Genomic DNA, 22,667 nt, shown 5'->3' with positions numbered 1-22,667 from the left:
TTGAGCATGTTGCTAGTATCCTCTGGACCTGCGATGCTGCCTCCACAAGGAAATATCGTCCAGGCAGCCACGAACCCCGACATTCGCGCGGACGAGTGAGGTGTCATGGATGCAGATCTTTCTCGCCAGCAGCACTTCCCATTGCTGGTACTTCCCGCCCGAACTCTCGCTGATATCCATTGTTCAGTTATATGATCCCCCTTCACTTGTTTAACTTCCTCGGCCCGACGATCTTGGGGTACATTCGAGATAGGTGGTAGTTGATCTCGCTCTTCTTTGGCTTCGGGGCTGGTGGGCCGTCCATGCATGCACGAAGAGATTGCTCGAGAGCAGCGCAGCCCTGTGCTGTGTAGCCTGCCGAAGCCCAGCATGCTGTAGGCGATCGCAAGTCAGGCGGTGTCAGCATTGGCTCAGCCGGCAAAGGGAAGCTATTAGTGCGAGAGGGGAAGGCTAGATGGGGCAATTGGAAACGCACCGAGAACTGAGCTCATAACTGCCAGACACGGGTTCACCTCCTTGACATCGGGGTTGCGGACGCGCAGTGCCTTGAGGGGCGGCAGGCGCATAGGTTTCTTCACGGATGACATGTCTGCGTTTTGTGTTGGCTACCAAAGTGGCGCTGGTCGATTGTGGTTCGCTAGTTTGCCGCTGTTTAAAGCGAGTTTTGCATCTCCTCAGTGTCTCGGTCAAGGATTGTTTCGTTGTATTGGGCGTCCTTTTCGGTTGAGGTAACTATGTCTGGTTGCCACAGCTTGCTGCAACGGACGGGGAACGCTGTGGCTGCACGACAAACCCCTTGGTCCCAAAAAATTCAATGCGTAGACTACCTTGGACAAGACAAGCCTGTCGCATGATCACGTGTCAGCTGCCGTGGTGGCCTGTGTCGCGTCCTCGCGAAAACGGTGGAAAAGGCGGGTCCAAACTTTGTACGTGGAGCACATTGAGCTGTCATTGAGTGGACAAGCTTGCTATTGGTCAGTCAGCTTGGGCCTCGGTGGAAAGTAAACAAAGAGAATCAAACGAGAATGCGTCGGCGCTCGCAACCAAAACAACCTGGGCAACCTCGACCTTCCCCCAGCGATTCCAAAACCACCTGGAATTTTTACGACGATCACGACTTTTGACTTACCTTGCGCTTTAGCATATTCTGGCGTTACCAAATTTCTGTATTCTTCTCGGAACTCTGCATTAGTGCAATTAATTCCCTCCGAGATCGCAGCAACAAGTTTGCATGCCCATTTGTTCCCATCCTCCCCTCCAGTTTTGAATCTCGATCATACCGCGGTCCGCCGAAATTGTCTGTCGCGTCCATTCCACATTCCGCATTCCACGTCTGTCGATTCCCCTTCGCTCGCAAACCTTATGCAACTACGATGACTTCAAATCCGACCGTCGAGGCCTATGGCCGATTGTGGGCTCAACATCTCGCCTCGACAAGAGACGTGACTACTGCAATTAGCATGAAAGGGGCCGAGGCCCTGTCTACGCGTCAACCTTCTTCAAGCACAGTCTTCACTTTTGACGGCCCGACTCCCGATGTCAGACCGCCACAAGTTACCTTCTTCCACGGTACTGCAACTGCCAGCGCGATAAAGTAGGTTTTCTGTTTGCTAGGTTGTCAAGTCATGCTTTTATCGCGCGGGACCTGACTGACGCGACTGAACAGCCCAATCACAGCCAACCTTGATCTCGCACCCCCACGGCTTCCTGCGCCACGCCCTTGGGACTACTGTCTCTTCGGCTCCGCTTTGCCTCGCTTTCGCGGCCGAGATATCTACAAACGAGCCGGTGTCCTGGCTCAGAGCCCCTCGGACAACCAGGAATACATAGCCGTCGAGCGCGAGCTTTCCAGGATCCAGAGTGGCCCTCGAAAGCGTGCCCGGTCTATGAGCTTCTTCCAACATCAGATCGATTCTGAAGAGAGTCTCCTGTGGAACTTGCCATCCCTCGAGGCTTTTGTCTCGAAGGCGGATGGGCTGCAGATCCTGGAAGATGCCCGCAACTCGGTCTTCCAGTACTACGTTACGCTACACGAGCAGGACCTACCAGTTCCTAAGCTTATCGAGCATCATACCTGGCACGGCTCCATAGATATGGAGAACATGACGATAATTCCTCGAAAACGGCGCTACAACAGCGATCCCATCTTGCGCTACGAAGAAGCCCAGTTTGAGAATGTCAGGAGCACAGCTGCCAGCCCTAACAACGAGTCCACCTCCAAAGAATGCGGTCGCCACATCAGAGGCTGCCGCCGCGCTCCCAGGCTTTCCACCGTCGACGAGTGCACAGAACCTTCCGAGTCCCCAAGTCGGGAGATTACTACCCCTTCCAAATCTCTCATCCACCGTCTGTCCTCCGCAGGCCACCGCACTACAATTTCGCCATGGAGATTCACATTTATGAGTCCTTCCCAGGCCACCAACGACGGAGACGTAACACCTCCCAGAGTCTCCGCCACCTATGGCTATGGCTCGCCTGTATCTGCCAAGCGTCTGTCTCCTGTGCGAGCCGCAGCTATGCTACGCACGCCGGATTGCTTCTCAGCATCTCCGATTGCCGCCGCCCGCCTCCAGCAACAGTCTTCCCCAGTCATCTTCAACAAGCCAGCACTTGCCATCGATCACGCGACACCTACACATCTGGCCTCGCCCGACACTCGTCGCAGCTCAACCCCCACAAAGAAGCACCGTGGTAGACGTCGTTCGTCCCTCACTGCAAGTCGCCTCCTTGCCATTTCTGAGATTGCTCATAGTCCCCTGTCTTCTCCTTCCTGTTTGACCGCGGACGAAATCGCTCCTGTTGAACTTACCCCCATGACCGTTTCTCATGTGGACGCTACCACCGATCACAACTCTATTATCAAGGATAAGTCATCTTGCCTGGGTACAGATGCGCTGGCTGGTTTTGTCGACTCGGAGGCTCCCGTCGAGACCCAGATGCAGGTTCATGCCAACACTAGCCCCGCTGCTGAAGTCGTGCCGCTTATCGAGACACCTGATATCCCCAAGGAATCTGGCCTCTCTGATTATGAGACTGTCAATCATATCGAATCCAATCACAGCGAGTCGGAAGCTGCCGAGTCTGATGCTCTCAAGGACAACCTGACCGCGACTTCACCATCTACTCCCAAGGCCGAGTCCACCGTTTGCACTGATGTTAACTTTGATATGGTCGATGTTGATCTCCGCAAAAATCTGGATATATTCGGTCGTCCTCGCGAGACGTCTACTCATTCCCCTGCTATAAGCTCACCTATCAGTCCATCGTTGAAGACTGTCGATGATGATATCTTAGGTCAATCTTCCACACCTGCTGACCTTCAAGAAGTTGACGGCGAAGTCTTGGATGAGGACTACGACGACGACGACATGACGAATGCCATTAATCACGAACAAATCAACGACACCATCGCTCTCAACCTTCCCGACATGGCAGTTGATGTACAACACAACGCAAAAGACGACATCAGGGTTGATGAGCAGCCTCAACGAGTCCTCAACGCAGATCATCGCCAAAAAGAGGCCGACCAAAATCGCGCAGAACTCCAGAGCTTCATGGAACGCATGAGGGCCGGGAAAGGTGACACAAGTATCAAGGTCAAGCGTCGGTCAGGGTCACTTGGAGCATCTGCTACAGGGTCCCCCATCCGACGATCAGAACCTGAAGACGGTGATGAGAGCGTCTCGAAGCGGCAGCCTTTGGGGGAGAAGAGTCCTAACATGTCTCCAAGCCCAACCAAGAAGCGCAAAACTGTCGAGGATGAGATCAGCAGCGGCCTCCTTCACGCGCCATCGTTGGAGGATCACTCGCCTCCAAAGCCCAAGCGTCGCCGAAAGAACGCCGAGACGGAATCCGACGGTATCCTGAACCCAGATTTCCAGCCAGGAGAGGCTCAGCCGCCGCGTCGCAGCACGCGCACCAAGCGCAATCTCTTGCCGCCGGCACCATCGGCCAATGGCTTTGCCTTGAGCAAGTTGCCCGTCATTCGCAGCATAGCAATAGACGATGGTGGATTCGGGGGCAGTCCAAGCAGCGCCATTGTTCGCAATGATGACCGTCAACTGCAGGCCACGACACGAGCCAACACCCGCCGTAACAAGGCTGGGGCTCTGCACGCCAGTGATGCGCTGAACCTGCAAGCGAAGCGAAAGCTGTCTGGTGCTGACGACGACGAAGGCGAAGACAAGGCGGCAGCCACAAACAAGAGGGCCAAGACCACCAAATCGGGCAGTGCTAAGAGCGTCCGTTGGGGTACGCCCCTGGCTAGCTACCAGGAGCCACCTGCTGCTGTTGCGCCCAATGTTGCTTCGGAGTCGGCAGATGAGCTCGCCGCTGATGAGGATAACGGAGCCATTCCGGCTCCTGTTCCTGTTCCTGCGACTTCTTTAACGGCGGCCCCGGTCACCAGGAGACGCACTGCTTCTCGGCTGCCTCCGCCCACACCGATCAAAAAGCCCACCGGCACGGCCGCTGGCAAAGTTAAAAAGCCGAGCAGCTTGGCTGCACCCAGAAGAACGTCGGCTCAGTTGGCCGCGGCTTCGGCAGCCAAGGAGGAGGCAGCACGCGTGTCTGCTACAATGGCAGATGCCAAAAGAGAGGAGGAGAAGAAAAAGAAGACCTCGACGAGGTCACGGATTGGTGCTCCCGCTGCGGCCACCGGCACCACCACCAGGAGGAGGGCCGCAAGGGCGGCGTGAGCAAGAAAGCCCGCGGGGCTTGGCGCCTTTTGTCTTTTTCACGTTTTTTTGTTAGTTTTTAGACGGGATGATTCCATATGCTGTTTACTAATGTTGCAATTGTCAAGATACCCATTGTGTTTTGCGTTGTTAGAATAGACCTTGCTTGTGTTGGTTTGGCTGGGTTAATGTGATAATTTTTCTTTCTTATGTCGTTTCCATGCAAACTTCCAGTTGAAAAGTGTCGGTTTGCATGCCGCGCCTGCTGATCGCGTCCGACGGCCTATGTGTTTTGATAATATCTCGGCGATGAGGCTCTACTACGGATCTTCTTTATTAAAGATTTGATGGTAAACTTTCTTCATACATCTTAGACTGTATACCGGGGTGCTTTCTCGCACTCCCCGGGTACTTTCCACCAATAGATCTTGACACGGGTTTTCTACATACTGCCCCTGGTCCTTTTTCAGACGGCTATATCACTACAGTTTATTCACTGCCTTGGGAGAATTTGAAATTTCGACAAACTTGACTTCTGCTCAGGCTGCCCTGAAAAATACAACGCCCATGCGTGCTTTTTATTGCTGCCTATTCTCCTGGCAGGTTGAGCATTAGTATATTTGGGTTAATCCACAGCCTGGAACCAAGACCAGACCATAGGGTTCTCGGTACCCCAAGGACCAAATTTACGCCCTATGTTTACCGTTGGAGAATCATAAATAGCTTCATAAGTTTGATCATTACTGACATGGCCCAGACTCGCCCCTAGAGGACCACATTATGTGCTTGAGCGGCACGACCTTGGTGACTGAAATCCTGGTAAGAAAAAAAGAAAAAAGAAAAGAAAAAGCCTTTTGGGTTTCGATGCATCGGCGTACCAATGGACATTACATTGGAGCGCCCAGAATTCGGGTCAAAAAAATTCAATATGGCTGCAGCCTAATGCCGAGAAAGGACTAATCCACAATCTGCAGCATGCAGAATGTTCCAGTCCGAGCTGATCATACGCCAATACTGCCGACGGTCCGGGAAGACGTACCTTGAGGCGGATGAATGTCAGTTGACTGCCAAGCTTGTAAATAGCGGCCCAAACCTCAGAGATTTTCCCTCAAGGACGGCGGCATGCGGATGCCCAGCCTTGCCCTGGGATCCTCTACGTTGTCTGAACCACCAGATCTGGCTCCCCTGGCGGCTGTGGCGGCAACAGCCACCTCGTCAACTTTGCTCCTTTGCAGCGAAAAGGCCGGACAGACCCATTCGCCGCAGCTGCACTTGAAGCCAAGCCAAGAGTACCTCCCAATGGACGCACCGCACTTGGCGCCAGGGCATGTAAGCCTGCCGTCGAGCTCGCCCGTCTCCAACACCGGACGCATCCACGAGAGCGGCTCAACAAAGACGTGCGGGCAGGCCGGCATCGTCTTGTGGCTCGTCGGGTGGGCGGGAGAGTGCGGGACTATGAACCGCTGCGTGGTCAGCACGCGGCGGCACTTTTTGCACCTCATCTCGACTTTGCTTTGGGCGTCTGGGCCGGCAGTGGCAGCAGCATCCTCCTCCTTGGCCGACTCCTCGTCCTCGAAACGCACCCAGTCTGGCGCCCGCCCGATCCTGATGCTTTCCTCGACCTCGCGCTTGTAGAGCCAACGTTGATAGACGGGATGTCTCTCGACGGCATCGTCGGCGTCGGCGGGGGTGCCCATCTCCCACCACAGTGCCAACTGCTTCATGAAGCCGTCGTTTGGCTCGGCGATCTCGCGCGTCTGACGGACCCAGTCAACTGCGGCCTGGGTGGCGGCGCGGGCTGCGGTCTCGCGGTCGGGGTTGCTTCGGTCTGCGGCGCCGAAGCGAGCGGGGTGCTTGTGCATCAGGTAGGCGCACACGGCGGTGACGGAGCGCGACTTTCCCATGGCGCAGTGCACGTAGACGGCGTTGCCTCGTTGACCGCCCTCGCTACCGTGCGGTGAGGTTTGCGCACCCTTGTCTGTGTCTCCATCACTGGTCCCCTGATCATCATCATCATGACCAGCCGGGTGCAGTGCTCCATCGATGAAGCGGACCAGCTTGGGAAAGTGGCGCAGCAGATCGGCATCCTCGACATCGTCAATGTCGATGCTCATGTGCTGGAACTTGCCCCGCAGTTCCTGGTACTTTTCGAGCGAGTAGTCGATCACAGACACGATGTGCGTGATGTTTTTCTCCTCGAGGGTCTGGACGCGGCGGAGTGCAAAGACGCTAATTTTTTGGGTGAGAGGTCAATATCAGAATAGTGCATCGTTGATGGAGTCATGGTTGCAAAGCAGCTGGATCAGGAAGAGCACACATGACAATGAATGCCAAATCAAAACAATAAGGAATGAACGGGATCGTATTGTGGCAGTGTTGCAAAGTACGGTACACATCCATCTGAGAGGTCAAGCAATGTACGAATCAAGCCAAGCCAAGCAATAATTTATACCAAAGGAATAAATAAACATGATTGAAAAGAGGGGCTCACCCGCCAACATAAAGTTCCTCATTGCCATTAATGCGTGACAAGGCCATTTTTGTCTTGCCTGGCTAGGTAAGGAAACGGGTACCTTGGGGTTGTACCGATGGTCTTTTTTTGGTATAATAAAGTGGTAGGCAAGGTTGGTTAGGTTATTCACTTTGATAATCACAATTTGACTTGCACACGCGTCCAGCCAACTGCCCCGCGTCGCTGACTTTTTTTTTTTTTTGCCCTTGTCCCCCCTTCCTCTTTTCGGAATCGCCAGCCGGAGGCCTTGATTAACGTGGGGTTCGATGGCTTGCTTTGCTTCCACCGTTCCCGAGTCAAATGGATCCACCGCGGGGGGGCCTTTGCTGCATGGTGGACCAGGACAAGACAGCACAGCACGCAACTGTACTGTGCAAACCACTGTCCTCGCTTCTGCCCTCCTGAACCTTACCGTTGCCAAGAAGACGGACGACTCCATCTAGCGACAGCTCCCAAGGAATTTTGAATTGCAGGGCTGCTTGCACATTAGCGAAGGGCTACTAATTGTTACGCAGGTAGGGCTGAGCAAGCAAAGCACATTGCCAGAATAGGCACCCAAGGCGGGCTGGGCACCGTTTATTTGTCTGCCTAGAATTGATTGATAACCAACGCCAACTGTACAGAGTATATTTGATCAAGATAACTTGCTTTGCTTAGGTACAAAAGGTACGTACCACCTACCTAGACACTGCATATACCTACTTAGTTCTAGGTGCAGACTGCATCGAGTAAGGCAATTAATATATCCCACTTGAGTTTTACGGTACGTACTGTATGTTCATTACTAGCTTCACACCACTCAACTCCACAGTCCACACAGACACCCGCGGCGAACCGACTGGACTGGATAAAGCAAAACTTTAAAACTTGCGAATCACAAGACCTCCCCACGAGCGTATGTATTCAACCCTCATCACCGCAATAGCATTACGTCCCATCCAGTCGGTTGATGAATTAACGGGAGGGTATCAACAACAGACAGCAGCCCGGAGTAGACAAAGAAAGATGAAAAAAAATCATCTCGTAGTCAAATCCTCTCCCAGGATTTGAATCCTCATTGGTAGGTAAGTGGAACGGGGCCCAGGTTCAAGAACGACGAGCGCATACCGAGAAGGAAAGTCGCCGAAATACTAAAACAAGACCCTGCCTACAGTAGGAATCGATATCTTGGGAAGGATCCGTGACCCCATGCACGGCCCTGCCGATAATAATTATCCGGAGGGGGGGAAGAATAAAAGAGATAGGAAGGAAAAAGAAATACACTGATGGAAAACAGCATCTGTTCCAACTTCCAAGATAACCCACCCAAATCACCCCTCACAAGCGAGATTTGGTTCGGTCGCCCAAGTTGGGCAATTGCTTTGATTATCTGGACCAAAGATTGATTGTACACCGTATGAGGGGGGGTGGAAAGAGAGGGTCCATGATGAAAGGTTAGTTAGAAAGCAACAACAAAAACAATTAACAACATAACCCACAACGCATAGGTGCCTACACAAGTTCACTGCATAATAGCGTCAGATGAAAGGCGTTATTTTGATTCGTCTCAATTCGATGAGCCAGTGCGCCGCAAATCACAAAGAGAATCTTGGTACGTACGGACGGGCCCCATACTCCTGTGTAGATAATAAAAACGTGGGTGTTGGCAACGAAAAAAGGGAAAAAAAAATTATGTACGAGCCTGTTCCTCTCTAGGTCATGGTTGAGCGTCGGTCGTCATTACACCGCCGCCTGGTATTCAACTTTGGCTTGACATTTCTATTCGTCAAATCGTTCGTAAAATTCATGATAACCATCGACTGTGGACATCAAAGTTGTTGTCGCATGATGGCTTCCCTCCGTATGTGATGGGAGCCCAAAAATCCATGGTATATTACGGCGTTTTCCGTGCGGGTACCACGTCTTTGACTCAGTAGGCTTGGGTTGACCCACAGCCAATATTACAACATCCCACATGCCGCGAGGGCGTAATGTGTGGAGTGTTTGTCCCATTATCCTCGTCTCGTCCTCCATTCCAGACGGCCATCACTCAGCGCCGATCCATAGGCACATCCGGCTCCTCGTCTAGCATACAGGCGTTCTCCAACATGTTGGTCCATTTCCCGCTTGTCCCAGAGTGGCTGTGCTTTAGATGCTGCCTGAAGTGGTCAGCCCGGTAAAACTTCTTACTGCTGTTGCACTCCCTGAACTTGTGTGCGTCCGTCAGATGCTTCATGCGTTCCTCCCAGTCCGCCTCCGTTGCGCCGTCAGCTGAGCTCCGCGAGAACTCTTTCCCGCAGTAGCCGCAAACGTCCGCTTGGCCAGGCGACGCTGTCGACTCGTGGAATGCCCGGTCCCATCCAGACAAGGCGCTACACGACCAACTGTGTTTCCTAAGATGCAGGCTGTTTTGATGTCTTTCCATCTCGTTCTTGTTTTTAAAACGGTTGCCGCAATATAAACACGTGTATTGCTTTTCTGCTTCGTGGTCCCTATATTTTAAACAGTCATGTTAGTCGTAATGGTAAACAATGCATAACCTGTCTTTCCTCGGTTGAGGAATGCAAAGCATGGTCTTACCTTAGGTCCTTCTCGGTGTCAAACTTTTTGGGCTTCTTCGGACAGCATTGACACATCAAGAAGCCCTGCATCTTGGTAGCCACACCGCCAGCAGCCTTTGGCATGATTCCTTCACCCACAAGCTGCTTGCCTCTGGGTGACAGCCTATTCTCCACACTCAATGTTCGATGGTGGGGCTGCGGCGCAGAAGATGAGCCATTGTTGCTCCTCGATATCGATGATCTCGGAGACGCTGCAATCGAGAACGGCGAGCCGCAACTGGATGGGTCGGTCGGTGACATACCCCCAGGGCTAATTCCTCCAGGCGATAACCTGTCGATGCCCGAGGGACCAATCGATAAACTGAGAAAAGACCCACTACGACTCCCATTAGACGACGTAGACGATCCCTGAGGTATAACACTGAGACGGGGAGTGGGACTCCCTCGTGATGCACCGGCCTCCCTTCTCCTCAACAGGTCGTTGGAAGAGTGCAGCGCAAAGCCGGTACCGTATGCTGGTTCGTCGCCAGGCGGCGACGATGCCCTCCGCTTCTTTGTGGCATGCTGCGAGTCCTCCATGGCATAGTCCACATCGTCCACTGTCATCTCGTAGCTGCTGCCCTGAGTGGAAGCAGTGCCTGCATCGTCAGATACTGAGATGCAGCTATCAGTCCTGCGCGGCCTGGGTATTGGCGATCTTTCAAAATCAGATCCGCCACCGCTCTCGTAGTTTGGTGATTTATTGCCCTGGATCGCCGGGAAGGGGTTGCTGCGCGGGGAAACGGCGGAGTATATGGGGGTGTCTGTAAAACGATTCGGTGATTCCAGCATAAGAGGCTGTTTTGATCGTGTTGGGAGAGACAAAGGCTTGAGAAGATGTAGTCGGTCGTTCGCGGGAGGTGCGGTGGGGTGTCGCATCGGTTCGTCACCCGTTGGGGAGTTTAGAGAGGAGGATTGTGTTGGCGAACGGTTATTAAGGGTGCGGTTTGAGCTGAGCTTATTTAATAATGCGTTATCGTAGGCATCGACTGATGGCCTGAACTGGTACTTTTCGTGGTGAACGCCGAAGCGCGTGGGGAGAGAACCCTGGGACCTGCATTCTCGAATAGTAAGATTAGTGACAACCGTTCAAAAAAAAAAAAACACCTTCGTTGGTCAGACGAAGGCATGTTTAGCCGTGCAGACAGCATTGCAGGTGCTACATACCTTGAGGAAGCCATTGACGACAAACTGCCATAGCCCTCGTCCCTATCCGGCTTGGAAGGCCATCGAGCATCCCGTTTCAGGTTTTCGTTCAAACTTCCAAAATAGCCCGAACCTGCAGATCCTGCGGGCTCGTGATGAGAGCGATGCTCGAGATATTGGGGGTGGTCGCCGGTAGGGCCATCGATGGGCACAAATCTCGGAGGTGGCAGCGGCGGTGGAGGGTCGTCGTAGGCACCTCCGCCACGAGAGTTTGGTATTACCATGGGATTCGAGGTCGAGAGTGGCGGCGAAGGTAACGAGAAGCCGGGTTGTCGATTGCTGTTCCCTGAGGTGCTCCCGAAAGCGATTGGCCTTGACGGAGGGCTGACGCCAATGAATATGGAAGGCATCGAGGGCAGGCCACCAGGGGCGGCATTGCGATGTCTTGATGGAATCTCCATGGTGTGTATGTCGTGTGGTTTTTGTGGTTTCGAGGTGGGAGGAGACAAGAGCCTAGGGCGGATAGCGGCCGGCCGGGTCGTGTAGTGAGGGGCGGGAATAGGGGAGTAGGGGCCGCCACGGCCGGTTTCAAGTGTCTGTGCTGCGTCGGTGGTTCAAAAAATCGGAGATCGCAATATTTGTCGCGGACACCAGGCTGGGCTGTGCAAAGCTGAAAGAGAGAGAAAAAAAAAAAAGTCGCCCGATGGGTCGACTCGCCACCACGGCGCTACCAGGCTTGGCTCACAGCGGCTGGATTCACGGCTGGGAGTTTGTGGTAGCAGTGCAGACAAGATAGATGGCGGCTATTGTTTGAAATGTATTGTTGCGGGCCCTCGGGTTGATTCGAGCTTGTCGTCATTGAATTCGTTCCCACGCCCCCAATTATGTCTCTGGCTTAGCACCCAGATAGAATTAAGCTTTTGAATTCGACAATGGCGACCCGCCGGACGGATCTTGGTTGTTAAAAGTCCAATCGAGACTTTCGGAACCGAATCGAATCTGACACTGAATCCCAGATGATGGAAGGTTGTCGTTGTGGGACGGACGTAGCCCCGGTAGGGTAGGTTAGGTACCTTCCTTAGCTAAGGTAAGCAGCAGAAGGTGAAGGGAGCGCGCGGTTCCACTGGCGGCAAACAGCGGCCCAGCCCTGTCTGTCACGGGACGGAAGGCAGTGACGATTGTAAGAAATTGGCAAATCCACCTCGCCTCAGGTAAAGTCGAGTTGCGTTGACAGCTTGGCGACAGCCTGGAGTGATCAATCAATCTGTCGGAGACAAGGCCGCTCTCCGTTGCATGAGGTTACAAGCTCTTGGATGGTGAACTGGTTGCCTTGGGAAGAGAAGGTAGTGCGACCAATAAGAGGATGAACAAGGCAGCGATCCGTCAAGGTAGACCTAGACCTCAAGGCAACAAGAACCAATGAAGACAAGCCGGTCTAGACTACTACTCGTTTATGCGTGGGTAATGCCTTGTAAGATGGCGTTGGAAGAGAGGTGGGAAAAAAAAGGAGAAAGCGAGAGGTGTGAAATCAGTGTATCCCAATGCAAGACCGTTGAATGCAAGGTAGAGTCGACAGTGAGAAGAAATGCAAGGGAATGAATGCTTCAGATGCAAATGCAAATATAAGGCAGCAAGTCAACAATGTTCGAGACAAATGAGGGAGGGAAGGATGAAGGGGGGCAGTCTCTTGTTTTGTTCCGACAAGGTGCACTTTCAGAAGATTAAATCCAGTCGACGAGTCCCTGCAGTCTTCAAAGTATACCGTGTCACGTGTGTTCGGATGGGCGTGTTGCTGGTTGTTGGTGGCTTGGTCTTGTTTTGTTTTTCTCCCTTCCTTTTCTTTCGTCGTTGTTTTTTTCAGCCCTACTGGGCCAGGTGCTGGTGGTGCTGTGGTGATGTTGCTGGTGTGGTGATTACGCCAGACAAATAACCTGTTGTCTGGTGCTAATTTGCCCTTTTGTCTTTGCTGTGCCGTCTCGGGGTTCCCAACTTGCCGCTTGGTGTCTCGAAAGATGGCCCTAGATTTGTGTCGTCACCTTGGCCTGGGGGGTAGAATGACACAAATCCCCCAAACTAGTCTTGTTAGGAGGTAGGAAGACGAAGTTTAGGGTTTGACAAGCAGGGTGGGTAAGGTAGGTAAATAGGTAGGTACTGTAGCTAAGTACCCCCAGGTGGGTGTGAAGGGCAGCGGAAAGAAGAAACCAGAGAGAATCGAAAGAGCAAAAACCAGACGACAGCAAAGCAAGTCCGGGGTCAACAGGTAGTATGTGGGAAAAGAGAGGAAGTGTACTTGTGGTATATAGGAGCTACACAACGAGCGGACGAATCGGGGGTGCTCAGGTACCTGACCGCGGCCGCTGCAATATAGACATGATATGACAAGGGCTCCTCTCCCTGACCCGACTCGGTGCTTTCGCCTATTAGCATGGATCAACGTGGAGGGGAGCGAGTCTTGGTCGGTCAGGGGTGGCACCCCCATCCGTTCCCGCTGTCCCAATAATAATATTCATTCCGCCAGTTTGTGGTGGTGGATCCCCTGCTCCCGTTCGCCCTACGACTTGGGCCGTACTATTAGTACTGTCGAGGCAGGGCAGGACAGGGCAGGACAGGGCCGCTTTTGCATGGCAAGGGTAGGTGCGCAACATGGTGTGGGTGCAACAATTTACCACATTGGACAAAAAAAACAAAATTTGAGAGTGAGTAGAAAGAGAGAGAGAAAAAAAGAGGAACAGAAGGACCCCTTTGGCGGGGATGATGCCCGTTTCGGTTTGGTGCCGGGAGGTGACTTCCTTCTCGAAGATCAGCCCTTGGTAATTACCTGGTGGGGTGGGGAGACCAAAGAACCTTTGGCTGCGTGGTGAAAACCGTTAGTCCACTGCTACTTCCAGGCTGTCCCTAGCAAGCCATCTGCAGGGGCGTGGATTGAGTGCAATCGATGGATTAATTGGATGAATCCGATGGGTTTGGTTTAGTTCATTGCCGTCGCCCTGTCTCCCTCGCTCTATCCTGCCCAGCTTGTCCCAGCAAGCCAGCCCTGTCGGCTTGGCTTGGAGTTGTCAAGACACCGGACCAGGCCGGTTGTCCGTCACAAAAGACCTTGTAGTAATTACAGCCCAGTCAGTCACAAGAAAAACAAAGTACAGTACCGTTCCACTGTACTACAGCCTGATCTCCATGCTTGTCTGCGGCCCTGCAGGGTCAATTCGATCAAGCAAGTGTGCATATTTTGCTCTGCCGCATGCGACCGCGTGTTATCAACATTATTATCACTGTCATTGATATTATTACATTACTGTAATGGTTAATATCATGGACGGTACTGTCTTATTCTTCCTCCTCTTTTACCACCTTTTTCCATCATGTGGTTTGGGACTTGCTTGCTTCGCTTCCGATGGCCTGTCTCCAGCGGGCTATGTGTCGCCCTCCAAACAAAAGGCACCAACACCTCCATGTCAGCAAGCCCAAAAAAGCACGCCGCACCCACACATGCATAGACCTCCACTCATCCAGCAGTTGCATTGCACTCTCGGGGTAGATCTGACATCTGCTGACTGGCTTTGGCTGCAAGCTGAGAGAGGCCTGGCGGATATTCCCCCCCACCGTCATTCTGATCGACAAATCAGCGAATGCTTGGCCATACAAAAGCTGAGCCAGATTTGTTGAGAAACTGCGCGGCGGAAGCGTACCAAAGTAGTCAAAACATTCGGAGTACAGTACAATAGGTACAATGGTCTTTTGTTTGCTTTCTTTTCCTTCCCTGTTTTTTTCTTCTTTTGTTTGGCTAGTCAAAAACAAGCAGGCTGGTTTACGGAGCACATCCTACGGCAAAGCTGGTTCCTCTATACGACAGCCATAGGGTCTCAGACCCACAGGCATGCTGCCTGCGTACAGAGTACCTACCTGGGTACCTTACCTATCTAACCTCCACTGACCACTAGCTCGACTTGCGCAGCTGATGACATACGAGGTTGGACGAGCGGCTGACTGCCTATCTAGGTAGGTAGTCTGGGCCAGACTAGACTGGAACTAGTTTATGGAACTCAGGCGCAATGTACTTTTGCCTAGGTACCTACCTACTTACGTACCTATAACTTGATATTGCTGACGATGCACCCTGCCTGCCGCACTATGGACTCGGCTTGGTGGGTTCCGCGCGTTTACCACGAGTTCTAACGAGGCACAAGAAGCGATGCATACTGCCACCACTGGTGACTTTTTTTTTTCCCCGCCGGGTCATCCCAGCACACAACCCATGGGCGGATGGCAGGTTTCCTTTTGTACACAAGAGCCTTGCATTTAGCCTGAGACGGCGTGCAGAAGTTGGGTAACACAATTAAATACCGACCTACCCATCATGCCCAGGAAAGAAGGGAAAAGAAAACAAAAACGGTTGGGTAAACAAACTTTTGCAAAGAAGGTAACTTCAGTCTTGCAGGCCTAGTAAACAAAGGACAGCCTTGCATTTGCAAGTCGCTGTTTCTGGCCAGTGAAGCAGAGGCCTGACAGGCTTGGGCTTTAATGATGCTGTTCGTAAGCCCTAGCCCGGAGCAAGTACGCTCAGCCCTACCGGTCCCAAGAATTTTGATGGTTCATCTTTCAAAGTGGGGTACGTCAACTCGTCACATTCCCAAGCTAATGCGCATAGCTCGATCTCTCTTTGACTATGATCGAATTGGGGGCAAATTTTAGGAAGAAAAAGGGTATATGATGAGGTAGGAAGAAAAAAACAAAGAGGAAAAAGAAACAGGTTCGTGTTGCTCACATATCTGCTACGTGGCTAGGTAAGGTATCCTAGAATCTTGATACGGCATTGTCTGTATCATCTTATCCTACATGGTGGGTTTTCACACCCGGCTGACAGAAAGTCGACGCCCCGTTGAAATGCACCACACCGCAGCCATATTGGAATGGAAAGCATCAGCATCGTCCCGTCGGGCATTCGTCATTCCCAAGGAGCCCAATTGGCCGCTCGCAAACGCGGGGTCTGCAGCGGAAGTCACGTCGCCGCTTTTAGTAATAGGAGGTACGGCCCAGTCGGCGATCAAAGCCGAGCAACAAGACAGTCGACTAGACAAAAAATGTGAAGATAAAAAAAAAAAAAAAAAAAAAATAGCCCAGTCCCATGGACAAGATAAAATTGTTGGTTCTGGATGCAAGTGTCCTACTTACACATTTGTCCTCAATCATGTACGTAGCTTTTTGCTAACGTACAGCCCCCAATGAATCCCTACAATAGATGAACACCCCCTGGTGCTGGGGCTACGGGTACTGTATTTAACGGTGGCTGCTGTCGAAATCCGCCGTTCGACCAGGCTGCCGGGACCCGATGGTACGTACACAAAGCGGGCAGACGATAGGCAGGTAGGTATATCAATCATATCACGCCAAGACCCGGTCGCGTAAGCTGGATACGCTTATGAGTAATCACCATGATCGACATGATCACAGCCCAGAGGCCGCCATTGATATTTTTTGGGGCTGCACAAGAAGACGGACCAGGCGATAGTTGCCGGCAGTCTGCCGCAGAGTTGGCGGCACGAAAAGACACAGGCGTGCTCCCGCGCACGCACACACACACACACACATGTGGTATGTACTGAATTATTGTCCATCCAGCCCAACCAGCCCATGACGGACTTTATCCGATATGACTAGCCATGGATACGCATCGACGCACGCACAGCACATGGGCTTTTTTTTTCTGTTCCCTCCCCCTCAGCCAGCCAGCCCTGAAATCTAATCTTGCCAGTGGAAAGAGGGTAGGGTGAATTGCGAAAAACAAAAAACTGCTTTAGGGGTATTCCTAGCACCCCCACTATTTGTCACTGCAGAGCCTTTTTCCGTTGTAGGTAGTTTATCTTATTTTGTCTTCATTTTCATCTTGGTTTCTTTGCTCCGGCATCTATGCCGGTATTTGTCTGCGCGGTACTATACTGTACGTTTTTTTTTTTTTTTTTTTTTTTTCTCTTTGTCTTTTTAACAGGGCCTGGACGTCGCTTGTCGTCAGGTCACGTTTTGTCTTGATTCCTCTGGTAATGAGGGAGTTAGGGGACCCTTACCATGTACAACGTACAGCACTGTCCAAAGGTCCATTTTCGCTACAACCAACAGAAACTGGCAAATTGTACTGTACACTCCAAGGTATGTATGTACGGTATGGTACACAAAGTTTGAAAACCAGGGTTGCACAGCCGTCGTCTTGCGCCCCAGTGAGAGTGCAGCGCACGAGTCGCCCTCCATGCTGTCTGGAACTGCAAACCAGGCAGGACCTGCCGACCCGCACGCTAGGTTAGGTTCCTAGGCAAGGTACCTTATGTACCACGACCTAGTTTCCCGGCATAGCTTGACTTACCGCTTTGCGCTCCCCTCGTCTGGATGGGGTTCGATTCGAGTCGCTTCATGACCTGACTTTAGCGACGAGCAGATGCTGCGGACCCAAGCCAACCCGTTTGCATGCACTCTGGTTTAGGAGATAATAGAATAAACGCGAGACGTCGGCACTTGGCCAGGACCAAGACTCAGGGATATGGGGTTTGCCGTACCGTGCTATCCACGTTTTGGTCAACACTGTGACATTTTTGGGGCCTGTTTTTTTTTTTTTGTGTGTTCTTCCCGAGTTGCCCCTCTCATCTTCACTCGTCAACTCGCAGTCGAAACAGCCACATGATGTGTTTCCTAACCGATGTTGACCGGGTATATAATAAAAAAAAACAATCGCTGGCCATAACCGTCCTCTATTCAAAAGCTTAACTTGGCTCAACTTGGAAAAAAAACTCACCAGTCCAGTCCATCGCTCTGCCAAGCAAGCGGCGTCACGGCCACAGGATTTCGCCTAGGCTATGGTTCAGCCCAGCAAACAGGCCAATACTGCGTGCTGGGTAAAGGGAAACCAGGGCAAATCTCGGCCGGCCCCTACCTAATCTCGGTCCTTTAATGGTGGAATTCGGCCGAAGCTATCCACCCAAGGTTGACACTGACCACCTCCCGTTAAACTTTGAGAGCGCGTGCATGGGAGTGAAAAAGAGTTAACTTTCGATCAATGCAACCAGGGTCGACGACTGAATCGAGGCTTGACTGGCAGCAACCCCTGCCATTTGATCAGATGCCAGAAACAAGGTCGGTCTTGTGCAAGCAAATGAACCGTCGCGACCAGTCAAGATGAGAATAGGACGCCTGGTGGTAGAAACAGGTATTATACATACATACGCAAGGTCAAGGCACCTTGATAGTACTCCGCACATTGCTTGGGTAAGGTACGTTAATCTTTACAATCTGCATTGGTCCCTTGCTCGCTTGCCCTACCTAAGCTATCGATTCGTTACCGTAGGTAGGGTAAATGACAGTGTGTGAATTACCCATCGGGTGACAATCAATGGCCGGCCTGGCCCACGTCAGGATTAGCATTGGGGGGAAAAAATGGCAGGACAGGTCAGGCGGACATGAGTTTCTTCCATTTTGTTCCCTCGTCCATCCCGCGAAGCTTAAGTTGAGCAACGAGCCGGGACAAGGCCTGCAGGAGAAGAAAGCCCACCATGCCGTCCAGTTTTTGGTTGATTTCTTTGGACAGTCTACCCCTCTCCTTGTTCATCTTGTCTACAGCACCACTTTTTTACTTCAATAGTATCTTATATTTTCCTCCATGTTCCCCGTATTCTTTAGCCTTTTAGGTCGTATTTTCGATTCGTCTTGTGATTTGGTTAATAAAATAGCATCCAGGCGCAAAGCTTCGCTTGTCAATCGATCAATCAACTGATCGAGAGAATACCGTATATCGTACTTTGGGTAATTTACGGATAATCATTTCTACCCAGCAAGCCAGGTTTGCTTGGTTTTATTGTTTTGCAATATGAGCCTGTTTTTCTGCCGGGATGTTAACCGAGCATCACCCCCTGGCCATGTCATCACATACTGTACAGTGCAGTCCTGTCAGGCCCCATGAGAAGGGAAGTTGTGCCACGTTTCGCTCCACGCCAAGCAAATCCCTCTTGGTCCCAAAAGCGGCTTTCTTTTCGAAGCGCCTTCCGAGGAACCAGCCTTGGCCCGCTAGGGCTGCGTTGCTTGGGAGTCTGTGCTTCAAATCGTTACGAGCAGATATTTGGGGGGGGATGGACCCTTGTTGGGGGCGGGAAATTGCGGTTGGCAACAGAGACAAACTCTATAACCCGCTTTTGCATCTGGAAGCTTGGAAGCAGCAGTTTGGGACCTGTAACCTTTCCAAGGAATATGCATATCCATCCTACCACGTATTTGACAGTAAAGGTCCGTAATTACAAGTCGAGCGTACAAAGAGGGTATTTTTGCGCACATTCTTTTCACCCAGGTATCCAATCCATTTGTCAACCATTATCTACCGGTACGTAACGACCTACAGCACAAGTAGCTAACCTAGGTACATTGCGGTCTGTTTCCACTTAGTGTGCAGTAGCTAGTTCCCGATCAGCAAAAGAACTTTGAATTGTCACTAGGAGAGATTCCTCCGGGCTGTCGAGATCTTCTACGATGGGACGGTTTGGGGATAATCCGCTTGGGCGCTTGTAGATCTTCAACACTGTCCGCGTGTGCCAAGAACCGGCTCTTCCCCCCCAGCCTCCCAAGCCTCCTTCTCCTTACTGCTGCACTGTATTGGTATTGTACTGTACTGTACTGACCGTGTTTTTGCATTTACGGATATTTGCCTTGGTTGACGCCAGCTGCCACGTAGTAGCGTGGCGGTGGCGCTTGATCTGTGGCGGCCTCTAGAACAACTTTACCAAGATGGAGGGAGGCCTTGCCTCATGGTCTGGTCTACCGGTACTGTAACCTACCCTAACCCAATCGATATTTGATTACCCAATGCACAAAAGTTTGTTAACGTCATGACACACACTCCTCATTCCAAGTTACATAGTAACAACAAGGACGAGCCTTTGCGTCGTTGGTATTGTGGAGTCCACAATCAACACCTCAAACAGCCAATGCCGGCCGACTTTGTCGCTTGCTTTTCAGTCGGACTGACCCCCCCATTCCAGGGTCCTGACACGCGAGATCACCAACCATATGGGGATCGGGGGGGAACCAGGGGCTGGGCATCTCAACAAATCGCCAAGTATACGCGGTGAGCACATACAGCCAGCCTATTGTACCTTGCTAACTTGCCTACCTGCTTTTGCCGTACCAAGTCTACCAACCAGCAACCTACGGAGCAGCCACCGGCACTTGACGTGGTGACCGACTTGGGGTCCCTGCAGCGAGCGGCTTGCTTTTTCTTTCTTTGTTTCTCTTTTTTCTTTGCTTCTACTTTTTTAGTTCTAGTCACTCTGCTGTTTGTTGCTGCTGCTTCTGCTATTGTCACTAGTCATTCTTCCCTCCGACCACCGACTTTAACGTCCCAATTGAGTATTGCTGCATAGCGCTAGACATCTAAGTGGTCTAGACCGATAGGTGGCAGATGCTCATTCAAGTCTAGCAGGGCTTGCAGGGCTACCGGCACTCCCTCCGTCCTTTTTATTTGACTCGGGGCAATCGGCGAAGGACGGAGATGAAAAGTCGGCGCCAGCCTCGCCCTCCGATCTGGGTACGTCGTGCCGACTTGCAAAGCAACGCCCTTCCTTGCCTTTTGTCTTCCCCCGAGTGGCTTTCCAAAAGGCAAATTTCCGCGCGCATCTGGTACAAGGGGGAAAACAAAATAAATAAAAAATGACAAAAGTGGATGGCGGTGAAATCGGGGGCGGACAGCTGAATGGGCACTAGCTTGACGAATTGCCTTGGGCTAGGCGTCTACTCTCCTCTCGTCAAGATCTTGGCAGACGTCTTTTTGTCGGGCTGGGCTAGACCAGGCTAATCGATACCTTAATACGTGATACCCCCTTTCTTTTTTTTTTCCTCTTTTTTTTTCCCCCCTCGTCAGAGAACCTTGCGAGGCAAGCCGATCTAGTAGTGTCGGCGCAAGGCCAAGCGAGGCGGGCGGCTGAAGTCGAGACTTTTCAGGCACACAGTGCTGGGTAGCTCAGCTAGAGAGAACCCAATTTTGAGGGTCTTGAGGGTATTAGAGGGAGAGATACCTGGAGAGAGAAAGAGAAGCAAGCTATCCAAGTTTCAGGTTGATGTTATAAGGCGTGCACCATCAACCCACGGCCTAGACTTGCGGGCTAGCGACACAGTCCTTTACTACTTCCAAGTAGGTGGGTAGGTAAAAAAAAAAAAGAGTGACTGGCGGCCCGGTTCTAGTGCTGCCCAAGCCAAAAGTCCTGACCATCAACGATTATGATTTATTCTGTCCTAGTTCTAATTACTATTACCTACCGGAACTGTTACCTGCTGAGCAACAAGGGCTGATCTTAGTCCAACGTCACGTCACGGGTTGCGGTGCTGCAATCTCGACGAGCCCGGACGAGCGGAGATTTGCTACTGTTTTGTTCGCTAGTGTTGCTGTAGATATCTCGTTTGCGCCCCCAGCTACAGGACAGTTGCAGCAACAGTTTTGTGTGGATCCACACACCCCCAGTTTGCGAGGTGAGAGGGAGAGAGGGAGAAAAAAAAAGGGGGGGAGGATGGAACTGCGCAGTGTGTGGCCCGGGCGCCTTACAGGGCTGAGAAGGCCTGACATGGTAGGGCGTCGGGCTGGCCTGACCAGGTTCCTTGCGTCCTGTGGCTGTATCTTTTTTTTTTTTCTTTCTTCCTTTCTATTGGAGTAATCCGTAAATTAAACGAGATCCCCAAAGAAGCAAAGCCGCAACAAAACGTTCAAATGGCATCTGATTGTGGCGCCTGGACCCTGTTTTACTTATCGAAGCCTCGCTCATCACCGCACAGGGGAACCACCTTTTTTGTTGTTTGTTTGTTTTGTCATTGTACAGTACAGCATGTACAGTAACTATAGTAGGTAATATTGGCCTCCTTCGAACAACGGCACCCACTCGGCGTTATTATTACCAAGGGGTCCGGACCACCAGGATGCCAAGCCAAGGACCGTCCTACGGTACATCGTATCCGTAAACACGCAAACGGATCTCGGGTGCCCTTTTTCCCCATATATTTGATGTTCTTATTAGAGATTCTCAGATCAAGCGATTGCTACCTCGCCTGTTTTTTTTTTTTTTTTGTTTTGTCGAATTTCGAAATGCCATCATCCCTTCACCGACCGTAGCAGGGGGCAGTGATCAAATGGCTGTTCACCTTGACTGGGCTGATGAGATCTTCGGTGGACGCATGAATGTCGGGATTTTGTTTTTATGTCCTTTTCTGCGTTTGATGATACCCACCTCAAGGTCGACGCTAGCTTACCTAGACCGGAACCGGTATTGTGCCCGAAGTCCGTTAGCTTGGAGGGCCAGCGTTAGTTAGCCAAGACCAGAGCCCAGCTCTGCCAGCCTCGGTCAGCCATTTCCACCTTAGCAAATCCCCGCTGCCAGAAAATGGGCCAAGCGGGCGCAGTTGCTGCAGCCTGCAGCTTCTTATTTTGTTTTATTTTTTGCAGGGGTCCTGCGAATTAAAAAAGAGAGAGCGGTACGGATTCCGTAACCACTCCGCATCTCCATGGTCCGGAATTCCGCGCATTCACCGCACTGCATGCATCGCCGTTGGCTCTTTATTTTATGTTTATGGTACTTATTTTACTTTGGTATTACTATGTACTGCGCAAAGCCTGTCGATAACATCATGCTATCCTCATTGTCACGTTGCCTTCGCCTATGTGTATGTCTTTATCCGGTCGCCAGACTGGGCAAGTTCTAGAAGATCTTTTCGCCTTTGCCATGGGTTGATGTTGTTTTTCTC

The 22,667-nt window shown here is 51.6% G+C and overlaps 7 protein-coding genes across 7 annotated transcripts; 2 read left to right on the top strand and 5 right to left on the bottom strand.

The window, feature by feature from the left end:
• Positions 1-202: 202 nt before the first annotated feature.
• Positions 203-587, bottom strand: MGG_09698 (37S ribosomal protein Mrp10; the record flags this gene model as incomplete). Its single annotated transcript, XM_003717609.1, has 2 exons — positions 203-372; positions 476-587. 2 exons carry the CDS (start codon positions 585-587, stop codon positions 203-205), a joined length of 282 nt encoding a protein of 93 aa, XP_003717657.1.
• Positions 588-1,086: 499 nt separating this feature from the next.
• On the top strand, positions 1,087-4,886 carry MGG_09699 (uncharacterized protein). Its single transcript, XM_003717608.1, has 2 exons — positions 1,087-1,594; positions 1,667-4,886. Exons 1-2 carry the CDS (start codon positions 1,374-1,376, stop codon positions 4,695-4,697), a joined length of 3,252 nt encoding a protein of 1,083 aa, XP_003717656.1. The 5' UTR covers positions 1,087-1,373; the 3' UTR covers positions 4,698-4,886.
• Positions 4,887-5,065: 179 nt separating this feature from the next.
• On the bottom strand, positions 5,066-7,368 carry MGG_09700 (tyrosine-protein phosphatase YVH1). Its single transcript, XM_003717607.1, has 2 exons — positions 7,168-7,368; positions 5,066-6,905 (listed from the first exon to the last, which is right to left on the bottom strand). The coding sequence occupies exons 1-2, from the start codon at positions 7,212-7,214 to the stop codon at positions 5,771-5,773; spliced, it is 1,182 nt and encodes a 393-aa protein (XP_003717655.1). The 5' UTR covers positions 7,215-7,368; the 3' UTR covers positions 5,066-5,770.
• Positions 7,369-8,538: 1,170 nt separating this feature from the next.
• Positions 8,539-13,339, bottom strand: MGG_09701 (uncharacterized protein). Its single transcript, XM_003717606.1, has 3 exons — positions 10,935-13,339; positions 9,748-10,821; positions 8,539-9,659 (listed from the first exon to the last, which is right to left on the bottom strand). The coding sequence occupies exons 1-3, from the start codon at positions 11,372-11,374 to the stop codon at positions 9,218-9,220; spliced, it is 1,956 nt and encodes a 651-aa protein (XP_003717654.1). The 5' UTR covers positions 11,375-13,339; the 3' UTR covers positions 8,539-9,217.
• Positions 13,340-15,705: 2,366 nt separating this feature from the next.
• MGG_17282 (uncharacterized protein) lies at positions 15,706-17,214 on the top strand (the record flags this gene model as incomplete). Its single annotated transcript, XM_003717605.1, has 5 exons — positions 15,706-15,936; positions 16,150-16,242; positions 16,362-16,502; positions 16,709-16,758; positions 16,897-17,214. Exons 1-5 carry the CDS (start codon positions 15,747-15,749, stop codon positions 17,212-17,214), a joined length of 792 nt encoding a protein of 263 aa, XP_003717653.1. The 5' UTR covers positions 15,706-15,746.
• Positions 17,215-18,265: 1,051 nt separating this feature from the next.
• MGG_14821 (uncharacterized protein) lies at positions 18,266-19,257 on the bottom strand (the record flags this gene model as incomplete). The annotated part of the gene is made up of 3 exons (XM_003717604.1): positions 18,266-18,506; positions 18,823-18,979; positions 19,198-19,257. The coding sequence occupies 3 exons, from the start codon at positions 19,255-19,257 to the stop codon at positions 18,343-18,345; spliced, it is 381 nt and encodes a 126-aa protein (XP_003717652.1). The 3' UTR covers positions 18,266-18,342.
• A 1,983-nt stretch (positions 19,258-21,240) lies between these two features.
• On the bottom strand, positions 21,241-21,876 carry MGG_17281 (uncharacterized protein; the record flags this gene model as incomplete). The annotated part of the gene is made up of 4 exons (XM_003717603.1): positions 21,241-21,347; positions 21,478-21,543; positions 21,676-21,713; positions 21,809-21,876. The coding sequence occupies 4 exons, from the start codon at positions 21,874-21,876 to the stop codon at positions 21,241-21,243; spliced, it is 279 nt and encodes a 92-aa protein (XP_003717651.1).
• Positions 21,877-22,667: the final 791 nt, after the last annotated feature.

This window comes from Pyricularia oryzae, chromosome 4 (assembly GCF_000002495.2).
Source record: "Pyricularia oryzae 70-15 chromosome 4, whole genome shotgun sequence".
Lineage (NCBI taxonomy): Eukaryota > Fungi > Ascomycota > Sordariomycetes > Magnaporthales > Pyriculariaceae > Pyricularia > Pyricularia oryzae.
Note: the sequence above shows the minus strand (reverse complement) of the source record. Positions and strands in the feature narration are given on the sequence as shown.